This window comes from Macrosteles quadrilineatus, unplaced genomic scaffold (assembly GCF_028750875.1).
Source record: "Macrosteles quadrilineatus isolate MER2022 unplaced genomic scaffold, UCM_ALF_1.0 Scaffold_7__1_contigs__length_78375512, whole genome shotgun sequence".
Lineage (NCBI taxonomy): Eukaryota > Metazoa > Arthropoda > Insecta > Hemiptera > Cicadellidae > Macrosteles > Macrosteles quadrilineatus.
In genome coordinates, this window is record NW_026542600.1 from 45,360,100 (window position 1) to 45,381,306 (window position 21,207).

General features: G+C 31.7%; 3 protein-coding genes across 20 annotated transcripts in view; 1 reads left to right on the top strand and 2 right to left on the bottom strand.

The window, feature by feature from the left end:
* Nucleotides 1-7,160, bottom strand: part of LOC128999167 (glutamic acid-rich protein-like) — a 47,832-nt gene extending 40,672 nt beyond the window's left edge. For 13 of the 18 annotated variants that reach the window (XM_054425549.1, XM_054425561.1, XM_054425560.1 and 10 more), the window contains exons 1-2: nt 7,041-7,160; nt 4,088-4,189 (exon numbers count right to left, since the gene is read on the bottom strand). In XM_054425549.1, the coding sequence (XP_054281524.1) occupies nt 4,088-4,089 (2 nt within the window). In that variant the 5' untranslated portion in view covers nt 4,090-4,189; nt 7,041-7,160. Of the gene's footprint in view, nt 1-1,632; nt 1,764-4,087; nt 4,190-7,040 lie in introns of those variants that run through there. The other 5 variants (XM_054425547.1, XM_054425546.1, XM_054425544.1 and 2 more) reach the window with 5 other exon arrangements.
* Nucleotides 7,161-10,156: 2,996 nt separating this feature from the next.
* LOC128998509 (uncharacterized) lies at nt 10,157-12,404 on the top strand. The gene is made up of 2 exons (XM_054424679.1): nt 10,157-11,685; nt 11,975-12,404. Exons 1-2 carry the CDS (start codon nt 10,497-10,499, stop codon nt 12,391-12,393), a joined length of 1,608 nt encoding a protein of 535 aa, XP_054280654.1. The 5' UTR covers nt 10,157-10,496; the 3' UTR covers nt 12,394-12,404.
* Nucleotides 12,405-15,212: 2,808 nt separating this feature from the next.
* Nucleotides 15,213-21,207, bottom strand: part of LOC128998524 (trichoplein keratin filament-binding protein-like) — a 34,470-nt gene continuing 28,475 nt past the window's right edge. Inside the window, exon 11 of the mRNA XM_054424695.1 lies at nt 15,213-17,591. Coding sequence (XP_054280670.1) covers nt 17,562-17,591 — 30 coding nt within the window. The 3' untranslated portion in view covers nt 15,213-17,561. The remainder of the gene's footprint in view (nt 17,592-21,207) is intronic.

A 21,207-nucleotide genomic window follows, 5' to 3' on the forward strand; every position in this document is an offset into this window, starting at 1 on the left:
TTTTTTTTTTAAGGTACTTCTAAATTGTGAATATCCAGTTAATAAAGAATATTTATTATGATATAAATGGGTTTATTATATATTTCAAAAGTCATTCTTATTTAAATATTGTTAAAATTATTCATCAAACTTTAAAATTGTTGTCCTGGAAACGACTTCTTTAGTGAAACAACTTATCTTTAAACTCTTATGTAATGATACTAAAGCTGTTAAATTTATCAAAATATTTAGTAGCAGCTTTAGTTACAAAAACCTCCAGCAACAAATTGTTAATTAATTTAAAACAATATAGGGATAGGTTTGAATTGAGTTTTAATTTTAGAAAAATTTAAATATTTTTTAGTTACAAAAGAATGTATGCTGTAACTTCTTAAATTTAGCAGTTAAAAGCATTTTAGACATGTGAGAAAATTAGTCTTAAAATCTGTAAAATGAATAGTTTTGTTAACAGTAACAAATACATCTATAGTGTGTAGTACATAAATGTGGAACAAGGACAACATAACAATATTTTACAAGGCTTATGGGTTTAGTACAGAACAAATACACTATCACTATAGTTCACTGAAAACATGTTATGTATGTAAATAAAACATCACTGGGTAGAACATAGTTGAAATGGGACACAGCAACAATGTAATCACAATACCAACATAGTAATAGTAACTACATACAGCAACATAATTGTGAAAGACTAAAGATCCAGGACAAATATTTTAATTATGTAGTTTGCCTTTTAAAAATTGAAAATATTACTGCACAAAGTTTTGTTGAAATGACGCATGTTTATTCATCTGGCTGAACCATTGATGAATGGACGCTACATATTTATTTTTAAATTTAGTTGATCATTAAGGAAAAATGTTTCTTTAAAAATATTAACAGTTATTTGTCTATAATCGAAACCTGTATTAAATCAGGTTCTTAGTAAATTAATAAGCAACAGATTGTTCATTTTGTAAACAAATGAGAAATGAGGTAAACAAAGGAGTGTTTAACTGAATGTGGGGACTGGGTCAGATTATGTAGGGCATTCCCAGCCCGAGAGCTGAAAATAGTTTTAGCGATTGAGAGCCTTTCGGAAACTTTCTACTGATAAACTTAGATTCTCTAGTGCTGATTCTTCTAAGATAAGTAAGCAATTATCTGCAGCAATTCTTTCTTCATGTAGTTTAAATAAAGAACTCAGTTAAAATTAATTTTTATTGAGAAGGATGGAGAAAAAAAGGTTTATTTCAAAGCCACATATTTTATATTCCTAATGAGAATCTTGCATTTTTAACTCAAACATTTTATGTTTTGAAAGACAAAAATGGGAAAACCTAATTTTTACCCATAAAATGAAAATTAATTTGGTCCCAGGACTGGTTCTAATAATGAGACCTACAATAATAGCTTATTTTTTATTTGGGAAATTCACCAACACTCCATATATTGGAAATTTTCTAAAAGTAAACAAGGAAATACAGATTTCTTTTGTATTTTGCAAAGGTGTCAAATGACAGACAAAACATAACAATGGCAAGGAATAAACGTACAAGGGTGCAGGACATTGTGTAATGCCCATACCAGGGGAGGGCATAACTGACATGATCATGCCTCATGCCTCAACTTTGATACATTGATACTGACCATGTTTGCGAGGTAGGCACAATAAGTCAACAGGGTAAGGCAGTCCCCAAGGTTGGTTATTTTTGACCTGGTATAAGGCCAACTCCTAGTGCGCAAGTGGATGGTCTGTATACATACTCCTACAAATATCACTTCTATTGCTCATTTACTTCATTTAAATTAGTCTGATACAGTCTAGGTTCTATGATTTGATTGTTTAATTGCTTGAGTTCTAAATTTGGATAGAAATCAAAAAGTATTTGTAAAAATATTTTTATATACTATTTTCTCCCAAATTAAACGGATACATACTTCATCAATGCCATGACATAGTACTGTAGATTCCTACATAATTTGTATTTTAACCTGTTTCTGGTTATGAGTAAATAAATAAATTATTGTAAATGTTTATGTCATTATGAATTTCCATCAATAAAGATGTAAAAGATCTGTAGATTATTAGTTTACTTGGATTGTGATAAAAAGAACTGTTTTATAGGCTCGTGATCACTATTGTTGTTCAGGAATACCAGTTCACAGAGAATGTCAACAGAACTAGAGGCACGTGTTGATGTTTACATGCTGATATGCACTCATAACCTTTTCAAAGAATGTTTCTATTTTGAACTCTCAGTACTGCATCGCTTGTTTTCAAAATATAGCTCTGGATGCAATGTAGTACTTATAGTATCAGTCGGGAAAATATAGCTCAACAAATGACTACATAACTCCTGAAGAAATGGTTTGAGACATTTCTAAACCTATCAAATTACTGTTAGTTTCTTCTTACGGCAAACAAAGAAGTCATCTAGTTTGGATCAGCCGAATATTTGCATAACTTATCAAATGTAATAAACAAATTCAAATTCAATTATCAAGAAAAACCAATTTAAATCAATCAACATTAAGAAATTTAGTTGAGCTGAGTAGTTTACCTTGAAATAAATTTTACTTGTGGAATTAAACACGTTTCACAACAATAACATGTTTTCTTTCCAAAAAACTACTGAGAGCAAACTGTATATCAAGGGTTAATGTATATAAAATATCATACACAAATGACATAAGAGTATACTGGAGTATACTAAGAGTATATTTAAGAGTAAGAGTATATCTCTTAAAATAAGCAAAGTTTGTGGCTGGGACCTCTAATTAAAGTTTTTTTCTCACAAAGGTAGGTTATCCTAATAATACTTGAAGGATACTTGTAAGAAGATACACATTTTGTAAGAAAATTATATTATTTACATTGATATAATAACAGTTTGAGATATAGGGCATTCATTTTTGACTGGGTGGATAGCTCTTGGTTTTTATTAAAACAGCTAACCTCTGAATTTGTTCTTTTAATGTCTGGTTATGAAATTATATAGACATTTGGGGCTTTCCATTTTTGTGTGGTGCTATAATTGTCTTTAAGGAAACTTCATTTTTGTGTGGTGCTATAACTGTCTTTAAGGAAGCTTAATTTTTGTGTGGTGCTATAACTGTCTTTAAGGAAACTTCATTTGTGTGTGGTGCTATAACTGTCTTTAAGGAAGCTTAATTTTTGTGTGGTGCTATAACTGTCTTTAAGGACACTTCATTTTTGTGTGGTGCTATACCTGTCTTTAAGGAAACATAATTTTTCTGAACCTGAATTTTTGAGTAGATGGAGGAGGTTTTTATAATACAGTACAGGTTTTTTTGACCAGTACATAAGTTTCAATGTTACTAAACCAGATTATGGGTATCTAGCTGTCCTAAGCTTGTGTTATGACCAAAATACATCTTGTCCCATGTTTACATCTACTGTGTGAAAAGCAATAAAAACAGATGAGAGGGGAGAAGTAGCTATAAATACCACAAAGCGTTTTGATTTAGCAGCGGATGCTATTTTGTATCCCTTGCATCACTCTATAGGATATTTATGCGACGAAAAGAATTATATGTTATTTTCTACACATAATTATGAAAATATTTAAACTAATATTAGCCTAAAGGTTTGATACTTAATTATGTACTATTCAACTAATATAATGTTTTAAAAACTTAGTCAAGCATTGTACCTAACTTAAGTTTTTAAATAGATAAAATTTCACAAGACTTGGTTTACTCATCGGCTAAATCAATTTATATTACTGTATTTTGCCTTCTGAAAACCCGAGTCACCACAATATGATTAAAATAAGAGTTTTTTTTTTTTTATAAAATGATTGTTACAGCCTTATTGTTGACTGAGACCAGCTGTTATCTTAGATTGTAAAATTATATCAAAATCTGAAATTTTTCTAGATAAAGACCAGTTTCTAAGCTCATAAAAATTATATAAAAAAAACAGAAGGACATACTGTGCATAGGAATCTGCATGTGGTGTGGATGAATAGTTTAATGTGTTAGGTAAGTTAATAAGCAAAGTTTAAATATACATAAGAGTATTTAGAATAAATCACAAGTAACTGCTTGCTCATTTGATAGAAAGATATAAGCAACTTACATGTTCGTTAATATTGTAAATTGTTAAAGCAGAATATGAAGATACGGAAGCAGAGAAGTTTTGCAAAAGCTGACGATCAAAGGAGATCCTCTCAACGTAACCCTGGAAATTAGCAAAAAGCAAAGGTTTAGTTAAGCCATAAGGTAATATTTTACTTAGAGTGTCAAAGCCTTTCAGGGGGTTTGAAAATTAGAACCAACAAGGTGTTTTTTATTTTTTTTGTTTTTTTTTGTGAATTTAGACTATGAAAAAATGTCTTAAGCTAAATATAAAAATAAATACATTTTTTTACAATTTCAACAATGAATTACACTGACATAATATTGGCCTAAGGGTTGGTAACTGAACAAATTGAATCAATATCAGTGATACAAGTTCTCACTTTTTTAAAATTTAAAGCTACGGACCATCATTTAATAATAAGACGGTGGTATCACGACTGACCTAATTAATTGTGGGAAATACTGTGGCTTTGACCAGATTTAAATGCCTAACTTATATTTTAAGATAGGATAAACATAATATTTTATTTTAGAAATGCATTGGTAAAGGTTATTACATATTTATATTTGACCTCTTTTCAATGTCACCGAGTGTTTTTGTTGAAATATAAACAGTGTAACTCACACTCTGTTCATTTGGCACCTTTTTTTAGACACATTTTTGAGTCACAATTAACATACCATTTATGTGCATGACCTACAAATATTTTAATATTTGATTTCAACAATCACTGTTGCTAGATACAACACAGACTACTAAGAAATAATTATGGGCATAATTTAATCACAACCAAAAAATTACAAAACATTGTTCAACTAAATGGCTAAATATAGTGAGTGTAGTGGAACAAAGAGCATTTCTGCCAAAAATTGTTTTTTCTAAAGGGTTCACATAATATACTGGCTACAAGATCTTTGCCAAACATTAACAATAGAATCATTGCTGCAATTCCAACTCCATTTGGAAGGTTTGTTTTGCTGCTTTAAAAGCTACCGGGTTGAATATAAGCAGTTTCAAATAATATCAGAAACAAATTTCTAAAATGATTTATTGTAGTACGATTTGAGGCAGCTTATTGTTAATTACAAGATAAGGAAAACATTTTCTTGAATTAGTAAAACAATTTGGTCAATACAACAGTCAAATTTTTACAGGATATGCATTTTGCTTTCCTAATAAAGCCCAAGTAATATTTGTCTTTGGGTGATAAGGAAATAGAGATACAAACTTTAAAAAATTAATAATACTACCCCAAATTTACTTTGACATTATTATTTTTTAGCAAATTTTCCTCCATTAGAAAGAACCTACTACGGTACTGTAGTTGTCATGGTGGTTTATTGACTGATAATATTCACCCATTTCTAAACTGATGATTTTTGGAGTAACTCAAAATAATAGACTTAAAAGTTATCTAAATTGAGTGATAATGTAATTTAAGGTTTATTTATGAGAAAATTTGTTAAAAGTAAAGATATCTATCTGAATCCAAGATGAAAGACTTGGGATTTTTATTCCATGAGATTTTTCTGACTAAGCCTAATTATAAAAGCTTGGTAAATAACATTTTTTTAAATATCTTTGTATGCTACTTCATAATTTTTAGTTGAACTAGATTACATTTTAGTGATTGAGTAGATAGACAAGAATGCAGTGGTACAATGTAAATAGACTGTACAGTTGTCTAACAGGTCAACTATGTATATTAACAAGACCAGGATTTAGTCTGATCTCTTCAGAAAATGTAAGTGCCATTTAATTATTAACTTTAAATTAATACTTAACAATCAGACATGGTATACACATCCGTATTTCATATTTAGGTAAATAGTTAGTTATTGACTGTCATTTGTTATGGTTACAAAGGATATTAGCTTGACTGAGGTCTAAAATACATGTAATGTTTGTAAATAGGATCGGTTCCTTACATATTACATTATATACATTATTGTTTTTCTATAAATAAGTCTAACAGCTTTAGGCTATATTTTAGTAAATAAAAAGATAATTAATTACATGTGTGTTGCTAAATTTTACTTTTTAATTTTTGTTTAGTTTACCTAAGTTGACAAACTAAAACAAATGTTTTGTTCACATTACATGCTACTGTAATATAAAACCTAATTGAAAATTACTTTTCTGATGAGAAAAATTACGTAGGCTATATGTTTGTTGGACTTGAAACCGCAATATCCAATAAACTGTTTTCTAATGAAAATAAGTAATGTAAAGTAATAATATCAAAGAGGTTACGGCTATTCAACTTTCATCAAATCATCATATACTGAATGTAACTCAATATAAAAAAGTCATCACAGAAAACAGTGAATTAAAATAAAGAAAGTCATATTTAAGCTATACTCAAACAACAATATTATAAAAATGTGTATTCTGGTTGATTTCCATGTGAGGCAAAATTAGAAGTTAAAATTAATAAACTACAGTATCTAAATGATGGTTGATGAGGGACTTGAGTGTCTTACACACATTTTGAAAATGCTGAAAATACTCAAGTCTTAACAGAAATTCTGGTTTTAGGAGTTCATTATGAATAACTAAAAAATACCAGAAATACCTAAAGAAAAAAGATAAACAATAGTATTAGTTGTCGTGCTATTAACAACTACAAGGACCTTAGTATATACAATCTTACACAATAAAACGTACTAGACTCTTCAACATTTATTTACTTGAATCCCAATATAAGTCCAATTCAATTAAAAATTCAATATTTAAAAAAAAAACTTGTAATTTTATTGTCAATGGTTAGTGTTCAAAAATTTAAAAAACTCCTCCAAAGTTATCTTTGCAACTATTTATGCATTATTGATAAAACTCCAAAATTAAAACTGAATACTGATATAAACAATTTTTAAAATCCCTTAAGTAAGAGTTTGGATAAATAATAAAATGTTAAATGGATATTCACACGAGCAAAAATGTGAAATACCTTGGAACTGAAGCCTGAGATGCAAGATGTTGGAGAATGTGTCAGACACTGTTCCACCCACAGTAGTACTAGCAGAGCAGTAAACATCGGTTCTTGGCTCCCCCCGCTGCTACTGCGGTTCTGAAAACATTTACTTTAACACAATTTTAAAAAGGTTAGTCATGCTAGCTGTCTGGCATGATTACAGTTGTCTGTATCAGACATTGAAAATTTACTTTCACTACCAGTTTTTTTATATTTAAATATTTGTTATTACAGCTATAAACGTGGGACAGTTTCTTTGGTTTTGAATAATTTGAAACTGAACTAGTAATATCAATAAGAGAAAAATTAAAGGTCATTGGACTTTTATATTGACACTGAAGAATTTTGAAATAGTTAACTCATAATTAATTGAGAAACTATTGTGTGTTTGAAATAATAAGCCAGGAAGTTATATTTATTAACAATTTCATACATCATAAGAACAAAGGTTTCCAGAAATAGGACTTTGTTGAGTTTATATTTTTTTCTTTGTTTGAAGTTCATTGTTGGTGATGGTGAGTTAATGTTGTTCAAAGGTTTATTGGGTAACGTTGTGTATTGTTTTTTACATTCGTGATGGAAAATGTCCGCAATAAACCTTTGAACAACATTATATTTTTATCTTTGGAAAAATATATTGTTTGCATGAATCAACATTAGTTTAATCATATCAAATTATGTAAAAAAATATATATATATAAACTAAGTGAAACGCATGTAAAAAGAAAATATCTAACAATAATTAGCAATTTTAATAAAAATTTTGAAAAAATCGCTCAACGTCAACGTAGCCTTTACAAATAAACACTTACATTTTCTTCACTAATTATTTTTTAAATACTGTAAAGGTAAAGTTTTCTTAGTAGTAAACGTGAAATTTGAATTAAATACATATTAGTTTTTCAGGAATATTTCTATGGAACTTATAATTACTGATTGTAGGATCACAAGACCTTTTAAAAAATGTCCCTGTAGTGAAGCAACCATTACCATGGTAAAACCTTGTCCATTACAGCTTCCCAAAAGTTAAAAAACTCCATAAGTAAAATTGGTATACATATTTGGGCTGTTCTCATCACAGTCATTTTTCGCTGTCCAGCTCGACTTAACTTGGAAATAATACATCAAAATCAACATTTTTAGTGTATAAATGCTTTAAAAACCCGTTTAAGTTTACTAGTATTATCTATTTATGAATATATATTTAATTTCACTTTGTACTGGCCTAAAAAGGCTTATAAACTCATGACCGTCACGTGTCCCTATCAAATAGTTTGAAATGTCAATGAACTTATTGAAGTACTTACTCTATAATTTACGCATTTATTACTAGGAATGCATGACAAATATATTTAAAAACAAACAGTCATGGTTACAAGATTTTAATACTACCAAGTTATTCTGAAAAACGTCTGTTTTCTCTTGTCCCTCAGTTTGATCTCACAACCGTCACAGTTACTAGTTAGTTAAAAATAAACCACCAGAAGCGCTAGTGGTAGTTTGCAGTTGCCTTCAGTTGTGTTGTGGAGTGTCGCCATAATTTGTGATGTGTTTTAAAACCTCATTATTAATGAATTATTTATCAGTTAACATCATAAAGGTAAGTTTGCTTCTCTGTACTTTCTATTCCTAACAACCGTCACACTGTTTACGAATGCATTATTCTGAATTGAATCAGCTGGGCTCGATATTTCATTGTTTTCAGATGTGCACAACTGATCTGTCAAAATGGCGATTCAGGTTAGGTCCATTTTTAGCTATAAATATTGAATTATTGCAGCGTCCTCATGACCGTCACACTCACAACCGTCACACGACCGTCACACCCATTATGCGACGGTCGTGAGTGTAGTGTGACGGATGTGAGTGTTGGAATGTAAATACATTCATAATACATTTATTTATTTTATGAAACCATACTATACATAATATTAGATCCGTTAGAAGTTTAATTTTCAATTTTTATTAACTTTAATTTAATGTTAAAATTAAGGCAACTACAAATAACATTGAATGCATCAGAGGTACCGTAATCAAAAAATGGGTAAACCTTATTTGATTTTGCGAGTTTGGTTTTTTAATCACTTAGCTTTGACATCAAACATCTCCATTGCAGAAAACGTATAAACTAAACCCAATTCTATTTTTATGTAAAAGTAGTAAAGTGTATTGTTTGTAAATTTTGAAGGATTCCATTCAAAGTGAGTATGGATAGTTTTTTTTTTTACTCTAAGTGAAATTCTCTACGTAATTTACTGACCCATTACAATAAACTAAAAATAAAAAATGTATAAATTAAAAAATTAAAAAGTTTTTATTATAAAGATAAATTTTTGCATCAATTTTGAAATTTTATTGGTTTTCGCAGGACATTACAATAAACTAAAAATAAAAAATGTATAAATTAAAAAGTTTTTATTATAAAGATCAATTTTTGAATCAATTTTGAAATTTTATTGGTTTTCGCAGGAATAATAACGTACAGTAACAAGACAATGGATAGTCAAAAGTGTAAAAAAAATGGTAAGCAAAAAAAGGCGAACCCTACAAGCGAAAGCAAAAGAAAAGCTGCAGCAGAAAGAAAAAGAAAGGAACGATTAAGGATCCGCGAAAATCCGGAAAAATATGAAATGATGAAGGAAAAGGAAAGAGAACGAAGTCGAAAACGAAGGGCATTGAAACAAATAAAAAGTATAAATGATTTAAGCGAAAGAGGAAAAAGAAAACAAAGAGCGGAGTGGAGAAAGCGATACCATAAGCATGCCTTAAAGAAGCGTCAACAGCAACATTTGACAAGTGTTATGGATGAAAATTCACCTCCAAAGTGTTTGCTCCTTGAATAAGCTGTAATTAAAATATGGTTTTAACCCTCAGGGTGAAATATAACTGGAGATATTGACTGAAATATGTGAAACCGTTCCAGTTGGCGGTACTTAGACTGGGGCGTGTCGGGTTTCATTTGATGTAGAATGATGCGAACGAGAAATCGAATATTACCAATTGTATTTTATCTTTTCACAACAGTTCTAAGTTAGAGGATCGAATGCTCCTTATCTCCTTTATATAATAAAGAAAATAGAGAAATGGAAAAAGAAACATACTAGATTACTGAAAAATGAAAACAGTCAGAAGAAAACAGATAAATCAACAGTGTTGACAAAAAAACAAGAAAAGAAACAGCCTAAACCTAATCTCAAAAAAGAAGTCCATACTTTTCTTACGGACGATGAAAATTCATATTGTACACCAGGTCGAAAGGACACTATTACAAAGAAGAAAATAAAAAAGCAGATAAGATATTTATCAGAAACCTTACAGGTTTTGCACAAAAAGTTTGTATCTACAAAACATATTCAGATATCATATCCACATTTTTGTCGCTTCAAGCCTTTTTGGGTAATTCAAAGACCTGCCAACAAGAGAGACACCTGCATGTGCAAGTATCACGAAAACTTTTTCTTCCTGTTTCAGAAATGTAAACAGTACAAACTGATAAATCACTCCAATATGAATGATCTTGTTAGTAGTATTTGTTGCAGTGTAACTAATAAAACTTGTGTATATAGAGAATGTGATACGTGCAAGTCAACAAAAATTGCCTTCAATGAAAACTGTGATACTGAGTGGGACTCTAAAATCCATCATTTTGAGTGGAAAAATGTTACAGAGGAGCGTGTGAAAAATGGGGTAAAAAGGATGGTAAAAGTTACGAGAAAAGTTAAAATATTTTGTACACTAGAAGAGTTGAAAGAGAAATTATGTTCTCAGATCCTTTTATTCATGACTCATAAGTTTAGAGTTTACAATCAGAACAAGTTTTCTAAGTACTGTAGAACAAACTTAAATGATGACGAAGTTTTTGTTGTATTTGATTTTTCAGAAAATTACCAGTTGAAGTACTCTAGCGAGGTCCAGAGTCGTCATTTTGGCGCCTCTAATGAACAACTTACACTACACACTGGAGCTTACTTTGTTAAAGTCACATCCAACGACAAATCAATAATGAAAGTAAGAACATTTTGTACAGTATCTTCATGTAATAGACATGACGCAGCAGCTATATGGGCTCACCTTTATCCAATATTTATGGAAATAAAACAAAATTATGAGAATGTAAGCAGAGTGCACATTATTAGTGATGGGCCGACTAAACAATACAGGAACAAAAGTAATATGTACTTGTTCAGTTATTATATGGAGCACTTCGGGTTCGAAAAAGCTTCGTACAATTTTAGTGAGGCTGGTCACGGCAAAAGTGTTGCAGACGGAGTTGGCGGAACTATAAAGAGAACCGCGGACTCAGCAGTTAATATGGGAAAAGATGTGTCAAATTTAGAACAGTTCATGACCGCTGTAAGCAACTTAAAAATACAAGTTTTGGAAGTAGATGAGGCCAAAATGAAGAGTGTTGATTCTATTTTGAAACCTAAGTTAGTTCATTTACGGGCCATTAAAGACACATTGAAGTTGCATCAAATTGTTTGGAATTCCCCAGATGGAACTGGATTAGATTGTAGGTTTTTGTCCTGCATAATTTGTAGAAATAAATCAAAGTGCCCTCACCAAATGACGAGCTACCATAGCCTAATAACTGAAGCTGCCGATTCTGCGCCTTCTACCAGTATCCTTTTATTAAAATACTTTTCTTATGAATATTATATTATCTTATGGTTCTTACATAATTTGATTGGTTTAAATTTTGTTGTTTTGAAAATATACTAAAATATTTAACAATTAACTAAAGGTTGGACAAACAATTTTGTATTCACGCTTTGCTAAGATTTATATTTTTTAGTAACTTGGTTGCTATGGGTTTTCTAACTCCGATAACAGTAAAACTAATTTAAAACCTTGTTCAAATTGTTAAAATATTTGATGCAATTTTAGGTTTTCCTTAACTTAAGTTGTAGGTATTCCACGGACAGAAACTTCTATTGCAACTTGCAGACGAGAGAGGCTCAGCTATCATGATGTATATTCAGATGACGACGATCACAATGAAACTGTCCAAAATCCATCGGTGGTTACGCCTTGCGAATTACCTTCAGATGAAGTTAATGATCTCTCCACCGGTGACTTTGTCCTTGTGCGGTTTCCATTAAACAAGATCGTGAAATTTTACATTGGCGAGGTTATTCAAAAATATAAAGATGGTGACTATGAGGTCAAGTTTCTCAGAAAAACAGTTGGAGAAAAATTTGTTTTTCCTCAAAATGATGACATTGCATCGGTAAACATTAAAGACATTATTCAAACGCTGACAAACTTTAAAATGCATCGAGGCATTTATATTTTTCAAGACTTGGCAAAAACATCTAATGTTTATTGAAATGTTGATGTACCTACAAATAAAGCAAGTTTAAATTAAAACAGTTTTCAATTTTGGTATATGTTGTTTTTTATTTTTTTAAACCATTTTTATGCTTTTTAGTCATATGTAAAATTTGTTGAGCTGATAATGTCTTGATATTTTCACGACCGTCACACACAGCTCACAACCGTCACACGCAGTTCACAACCGTCACGCATCATATTTTATTTTTTTAATAATTAGTTATAGAAATAAAAAAAGTTTATGACCATGGGTTTTAAGTTTAAACTGATATTTTACTCACAGAACTTAATATACAAATGATATACATACCTGGAAACCTGCCATTTAAAAAAACTATAGTTCATTTTCGGTCCAATTCAAAATTACACACAAAGTCTAAAAAAAAATCAACGTTCCCATAAATAATTTCAATTTATACTCCTGGTAAGTAATACTATGTATTCATATCATACATTTTTCTTCATTTGAAGTCATAATCATTTATTATTATGAAATTAATAAAATTTAAGAAAAGAGTGACGGTCGTGAGTATTTTAAATGTCATTCTAACAAAACAATTTAAAAATAGTAGTTATCATGAGAATAAATTGGCCCCGTTTGTGAATTTAACAAATATAAAGTGTGTTGAAAAGAAAACTGTAATATAAGAACAAATTGCACCAACTTTAAATTTAGCAAAAAAATTTCAGAAAAAAATTGATACAATGAGAATAGCCCATTTATATGTCAAAGAGTACTCTCACTCCTTGTTAAAATTAACCACAGTTGATGAAATTTGGATCATATGTGTAATCCAAAATCTACTTGAATGTTTCTGTGAACCACCCTGATATGATGATAAGGGTATTGTTCCTCAGCAATCAGGTTTTTGTTTATTTATGTATGAAAGCAATTCCAAAAGATTTAGTATCATTCAAATTGTTTTACAAAGACAACTAGTTTGATACATTACATTTAAACTCTTTTGCCCTTTGCCTACTGAGATATTGTAAATGCTACACAGCATATCTTCATCATGGAGAAAGATATGATTGTTGCAGAATACTTGCTTATGACTTATGAGCATATCTTTTTCATTATAAAGTTTGAACAATTTATTTATTTTATTGCAAGCTTATTAAGTTTAAAAATGTGTGGCAATTGTAGCTGCAGACCTTTGAATATAATAAACAAACTCGTAATTACCTTGAGTTGTATGAGAAAAATAGTCTGCAGTTTTGCTGCAACGAGGGTATTTAATTAATGATGACTTAAAAAAATCATCTTGTGCCATGCAAATATAAGGTTTTGATGTCTTCTCAAAATATGTACGTTTGTTTAATGTTTAGCAAGATGTGCTAAGGTCCAGTCATCTATGGAAACATTCATTCACCTAATCTTAGGAAAATGGTTGATGCTTGCTTAAGTTAGCCTATAGTGAATGTTTAACTAAACAATCGGAATATGAATGATTAGGCCAACTTATGACAAATCAGACGTTTTCAACAATGGTTCAACTACTGGAGGCAGGCTGCAGGGGTTGCTCCATGAATAATTTTTTGGGTAGACCTAAGAAGGATCAAGAAGGAGTTTGATCAGGGGACGAAAGGTTTGAGAGGGGATTCCCCGCAAAAAGGGGGAATTTTACAATTTAAATGCAAACTAATGAGTTTTAATGCTTTCCCTTTATTTAAATATAATTAAATTACTTTATTTATTTATAATTTTGTAATATCTACCAAAATGGCCCCTGACAGACTGACAACAATTTTTGGCCCAATGACTTTGTGCTGCATGTATTATGTAATATTATTTGTCTTATTTGCCAACCCAGGATTTTTTTTTAACTATAACAAAGTGTTACAATTTATTAAAACCCAAAATAATGTGTGATTCTCAAATTAGTATTAAAATATTACAAATTACTGTAGTCAGTCAAACTAAAATAGACCCTCTCTAATCCGGCACGGCACCCCAGTAATCTGGCGTCTTTTGACAGGTGAGGTCATCCGTGATCGCGGCAAAATTCGGATTATCTTCCGCTGCCGTGTAGACATAATTATTTCCTCCCGCGGTAACGGAAACGTCATCGTCGTCATGCGCTATTGCGGCAAAATCATGAACATCTCACACGGCCGTTTAGACATTATCATCGCCTCCCGCGGTCACGGAAACGCCATCGTCGTCATGCGCTATTGCGGCAAAATCATGAACATCTCATGCAGCCGTTTACACATTATTATCGCCTCCCGCGGTCATGGAAATGACATCATCGTCATGCACGATTGCGGCAAAATCATGAATATCTCCCGCGGTCATGTAGACATTATCATCGCCTCCCGCGGTCACAGAAACGTCATCGTCGTCATGTGTGATTGCGGCAAAATCATGAACATCTCCTACGTTGGACATTATCGTAGTCTACCGGGGTAGCGGCAAAATTCTGATCTTCACCCGCGGACCTGTAAACATTATCATTGCCTCCCGCAGTCACGGAAACGTCATCGTCATCATGAACGATCGCGGCAAAATCATGATTGTCTCCTGCGGATGTGTAGACATTATCGTCTCCTACGATTAGAGAAACGTCAGTGGTTTACGATCGCGCGATCTTCGGAGACGTGTTATTATTGATAACATTCCAGTAATCCGGCATTTTCACGAATCCGGCAGTACATCTGCCGGATTACTGAGAGTCTACTGTCTGCATTTTAAAGAATTTTATCTTGCATCCTAAATCTATTGGAACTTTTTCATGGACCTTATAATTATGAATCTATGAACATGGAAGACATAGTTACTTATAACACATGGTTGATAAAAAAAGGAGAGAATATGTTATAAACAATTTATTGCAAAAATATCACACCATTAAGAAAATATTTGGATACAAAATTAATGGAACGTTTTCTTGAGATTCCCTACACAATTAACATCAATAAGTAATACAGTGTACTGGAAAACTTAATTGCATATTCCCCGTTTGTCACTTAAGCCTTGAATACATACAATATCTTATCACATTATCAATAAATGTTATCCTGAAAATATTGCCGTTTCAATATTTATATTTACTATTTGCTATGGATATGAATTAAATGAGGTGTAGGCCCACAGAAAGTAAAATCTTAGCTTGGTTTCAATTTGGACTTGATAGTGAGGGTTAGGTATGGATATGTTTCAGATCATAAAGGATTGGATTTGGATGGTTTTTAAATTGACACAAAATTGTGCTCTTTATTAAAAAATAAAAAAATGTGAAAAGTTATTATGTTACCATAGTTGTATTATCAATCAGGATAAATGTATTTGGTATCAATACGTCTAGTTTCATGTGCCAGTTGTATTATAGTTGTGATGGGTAATGGCACATTCATCTGACAAACACAATTGAAAGTTCTAATAGTAATCTTTTGACACATTCATAACTAAGAAATCATATCACCGTAATCTACAGCATTGTATTATTACCAAAATATTGAAAATATTCGTTTGTAAATTGATGGAGTAATGATTGATGGTTACACAGGTAAGACTTACAAGACATTTGAATACTATCATGAACATATTTGCAATCAATAAATAACTGCATTTTCTACAGACTTAAAAATATTACATGAAATCACTAAGCATACACTTAAGGCACTAGGTGACAATAAAAAAACCTTTGTATAAATATTATTAAGGGCATTAATAACCTGAACGTTGTGATCAATTTCATTCCACTTTCACATAAATGTGAGATGGCATTTTAGGTTCACCAGTTTGTGAATAAGTAAAATTCGATGAACAAGTATCTTATCAATAGAATACAAGAATAGCAAGAGCAAGAGGTAAGATTTTACATAAAGAAGGAGTTATTTTCATTCCAAACAGATTTATTAACATAAAAACATATTATAGATAGGGAAAATGTTTTTTTAAATATTATTATATGGAATAAAGTTATGAAACAGTACCGTAGAATTGAATTGTTAACTTTAAATTTAAATTTACTGTATTATCTGGGACATGGTACTTGTTATATTGCACTTAAGTAAATAAAATATAGGTACACAACAAATAGAATTAGAAAAACATTCACTAAATAAAATAAATAACACAAAACTTGAACCCTGCAAACTCCAAGCCTATAATGAGATCAGTAAGACAGCAACTTAGGAGTAAATTAAGGCTCGTGTTGAAGGAATTTTTTTAAATAAAAGAATATAAACTGAAGAAAATTACACCTCCAGGCAATTATTTAAGCTTTAGACATAGAAAATGCTGATTACACTAAATAACTATTTATTTAACAAGAAACACACAACACCATGGAACAAATTACTTAAGCTAAACCTTTTACATTTCTGGCAGTAAACTTGAGGAAATTGAAACACCTTTTAGTCTTTTACTGCCAAGTTGAAAACGTACTAAACAGAACCAATCTACCAAACAAATTAAAAGTAATTATATAAATTACACCATGATTTAATTTAAACCCAGAAAAAGTTATAGGAAAAACAGAGCTTATGATATTTCTAATTTTTTCTAAAATTACAACATGATGGGAAAATTACAATTATGGTACACAGTGTAAAATATTGTGTCCATAAAATCTAGGAAGCTCATCAACATATTTTCAAGGCACTTAACCCTGTAATTCATGTTGAAGTAGAAATATAAAGTAGGAAAACTAATTTATAATCAAACACTTAATGGAAAGACACAGATAATATAAAATGTCTGTCTTTTAGGTACGAAGGGTTATAGTTTACGGTCAACTTTTACAAACAAAACTATCTTTTATAAATATGGTCTCAAAATAATTGTTTTTATTATTTTGAATTTTATGTATTATATGGACAAAGCCAAAATCAAGTCATCTTGCTGAGCTTAGATTGATGTTGAGAAAATCTATTAATATTGATTACATCAATGGACCATTGCTTTTAAGTGTTGAGAGTGCTTTGACAAAAACCTTAACAAACAGCGAAAAGCAGTCATTATGATAACAGGAACTAAGATATTTCACAGATTGTACACAAATACGTCTTTTCTTTTCAACAACATTTTCTCATGACTTAACAAAATATACATAGCTTAAAGCTCTTACGTAATAAATATTGGAGATCATATTTGGAACATTACATATAAAAAACGTCCAGTCTGGTAACACATCACACAAAACTTGGAGTTGGTTCTCACCACACAACACGACGACGACGGAAATCCTACAAATTAAAGATAGTTATATAGAAAATTCTATAAAAATACAAGAATACAGAAAAATAAGAGGAACAATTGAACTTTATCTTAAACAGTGATTATCTACAATAGGACAGACAAATGACAAAATCGTATTATGTTTGAATGCTGGGACTCAAGGAAATCTATATAGTGGTTTATTTACCTTTACTATCGTCTCAGTTCAAAAATAGTTGTATCTACATTGTACAACCATGGTTTCAATGCTAGTTGCTTCATGGTCACATAGTTAGCAAATCGAGAAGTATCAAATTGTTGTCATAGTCAGTGGCTAGGATATTACATCGTCAATATTACACCAACACAAACATAAAGACACTGAGGCATGCACATTTTACGAAAAAGACAAATAATTCTCCCAGACAGAATACTTTACCCTGCAAGGAACTTTACTTATTTTAAATGGGAGGTCCTGCCTGCAAGATAGGTAAATTAAATAAGAACCAAACAGTTTCTTTCTGTATTTTCTTACTGACAGTAGTAGTTAATATGTTAATAACATATGGTAATTGTTCAACATATGTTTTGTGTTATTGTTTGATATTTTGATTGAGTTTTTGTTAAAATAGAAATACACAACCTTTCATGATCTCAGTATAATTATTTAATAAATAATTTAATGACATGGTGCCGAAACCCACACGGAATAGAAATAAAAGGTATGCCTTTAAGGAAGATGATGATATCCATTCAAACCATACAGAAGACAAGGATGATAATGTAAAACCACCAAAATGTCTTGTGGTTTCAAGTACTCAGATGGCTCCTTCTTGGAAGAAATGGAAGCAACAGTGGAACTGGTACTACACAGCTTCTGGCCTTGATAGGAGATCAAATGCAGTACAGGTAGCACCATTTATGTCTAGTTTAGGCCCAGATGTTATAGATATATATAACAGTTTTGGTTTCATTGATGATGAAGATATTGAATTGGATGAAGTTGTTCAACGATTTGATAAGTTTTTTGTTGGTAAATCTAATGAAGTATTTGAGCGATTTTTGTTCAACAAAATCACCCAAGAAACCCATCAAAGTTTTGAAGATTTTTTTACAAAATTGGTTAACCAAGCTAATTCTTGTAATTTTGAGCAACTAAAAAACAGTTTGATAAGAGATAGAATAGTTATTGGCATATCAGATTCTAGCTTAAGGGAAAAATTACTTTCTACTGATAAGCTTACCCTAGATGATGCAATTAGTAAGTGTAGGGCACATGAACAAGCTAAGAAACAACTAGCAGAAATAGCCTCTGACAGCCCTACAAATGTTAATGTCGTTAAAAGGGACGATTCCTTTTCTAGGCCTACGTTACAAAATTCAGTCTTTGACTGTAAACGTTGTGGTTTACAACACTCTAGAGGCCAATGTCCAGCTTTTAATCGAACTTGCAATCAATGCTTGACTAAAGGTCATTTTGCTAAGATGTGTAAAACTCGAAAGAATCTCCCTAGTAAGAGTAAAAATACTGATGTTTTAGAGGTTGTAGAGAATGAAGATTCTGATTATCCGTTGCATGTTGATTGCATCTCTAACCCAGTCAAGAATCAAGATTGGACAGAACCCTTAAAATTGCCAAATAACAAAACTGTGCAGTTTAAATTAGATACTGGGGCTCAGTGCAATGTTATTTCCCAAGATTTGGCTCTAGCTTGTAATCTTAACATCGTACCTTCTGCTACTAAATGCCTTGTTTCTTTTAACAACCAAAAAACGCCAGTTTTTGGTGAAGCCATTTGTCCAGTTGTAACCAAAAAGTGTCATAAAGACACTGTCTTGTTTGTAATAGTTCCAAATGGGCATCAATCAATATTAGGAAGAGTATCATGTGAAACACTAGGGTTCGTCAAACGGATTGCTGGTATAGTTGATCAGTCTATAAGTGGCTTATATGATGGAATAGGATGTTTAAAGACATTTGAGTATGACATTGATCTTGTGGAAAATCCTAGTTTCAAAATACACCCACCCAGGCGAATACCTCATCCAATACGTGACGCAGTGAAAGCAGAACTTGACCAAATGGTAAAAGACAAGATTATTATTCCAGTAAGTGAGCCTACTCCTTGTGTGTCTCCTATGGTCATAGTGCAACAAAGAGACAAAATACGTCTTTGCATTGACCCAACTGATCTAAACAAAAATGTAAAGCGTAGACATTACCCATTGGCTACATTAGAGGACATCGCAGCTAGATTGAATGGTTCTAGATTCACCATCCTAGACTGTAAAATGGGGTTCTGGCAGATAAAAGTTACGAAGAGAACATCCAAACTACTAACCTTTTCAACACCTTGGGGGCGCTACTCTTGTTTACGCATGCCCTTTGGTTTGGTATCGGCCCCTGAAGTGTTCCAGTATATTATGTCAGACTTGCTCAAAGGAATTAAGAATGTAGAGTGTTCAATGGATGATATACTCATTCACAGTAACAATGAAAGAGATTTGCAAAAGATCACGAATGAAGTAATGACAAAGCTGAGTGAATCAGGACTTACACTTAACAAAGAAAAGTGTATATTTGCCAAACCGTTGGTGAAATTTCTTGGTCACATAGTTTCAGACCAAGGGTTACAAGCTGATCCTGACAAAGTAGCAGCCATTTCAAGAATGAAGGAACCCACATGTTTGTCTGAGCTTCAGAGATTTTTAGGTTGTATAACATACTTGTCAAAGTTTATACCAGATGTTTCGGTTGATACTCAACCTCTAAGAGTTCTCACTGAGAAAAATGTGGCCTGGTTCTGGGATACACCACAACGAGAAGCATTCAACAAGTTAAAGCAAAAACTGCAAAGAACTCCCGTGCTTCGTTACTATGACCCTAACTCTCCTGTGACTCTATCTGTGGATTCAAGCAGTTATGCAGTAGGTGCTGTTATGTTACAATCTGGGCAGCCCGTAGCTTATAATTCCAAAGCATTGACTCAATCGCAACAGAACTACAGTCAACTTGAAAAAGAGACATTCGCAATACTGACTGCTTGCAAAAGGTTTCATGAGTATGTATGGGGATGCAAGGAGTTGATTATTGAATCAGATCATAAGCCTTTAGAGGCTATCTTTAAGAAACCGTTGTCTGACGCTCCTCCCAGAATCCAAAGAATGTGTTTGGAAATATTACCGTATCGACCAAGAGTTGTCTACAAGAGGGGTTGTGAGCTTCATCTGGCTGACACCTTGAGTAGAGATTGCTACAATGACAACCAAGATGATGAACCTCACAGCTTTGATATTCAGTTGATAATTCCTATGTCTTCTGATACAGTTTCTCGAATCAGAACTAGTGTTGGAAAATGCACAGAGCTTTCTAAATTGAAGGAAATGATCTTGAATGGATGGCCCAAAGAAAGAAGCACTGTTGACAAGGAATTAGTAAAATATTTCACTTTCCGAGAAGAACTAAGTTGCTATGATGGTCTTTTGTTTAAAGGAAGCCGTTTGATTATACCTGATGAAATGAAACTTGAAGTGTTACAGAATATTCACCGTCCTCACAAATGTGTTCAAAGTTCAATTAATACAGCACGTGACTATGTATATTGGATTAATATGGAAAAAGATATTGAACAATATGTAGCAAGG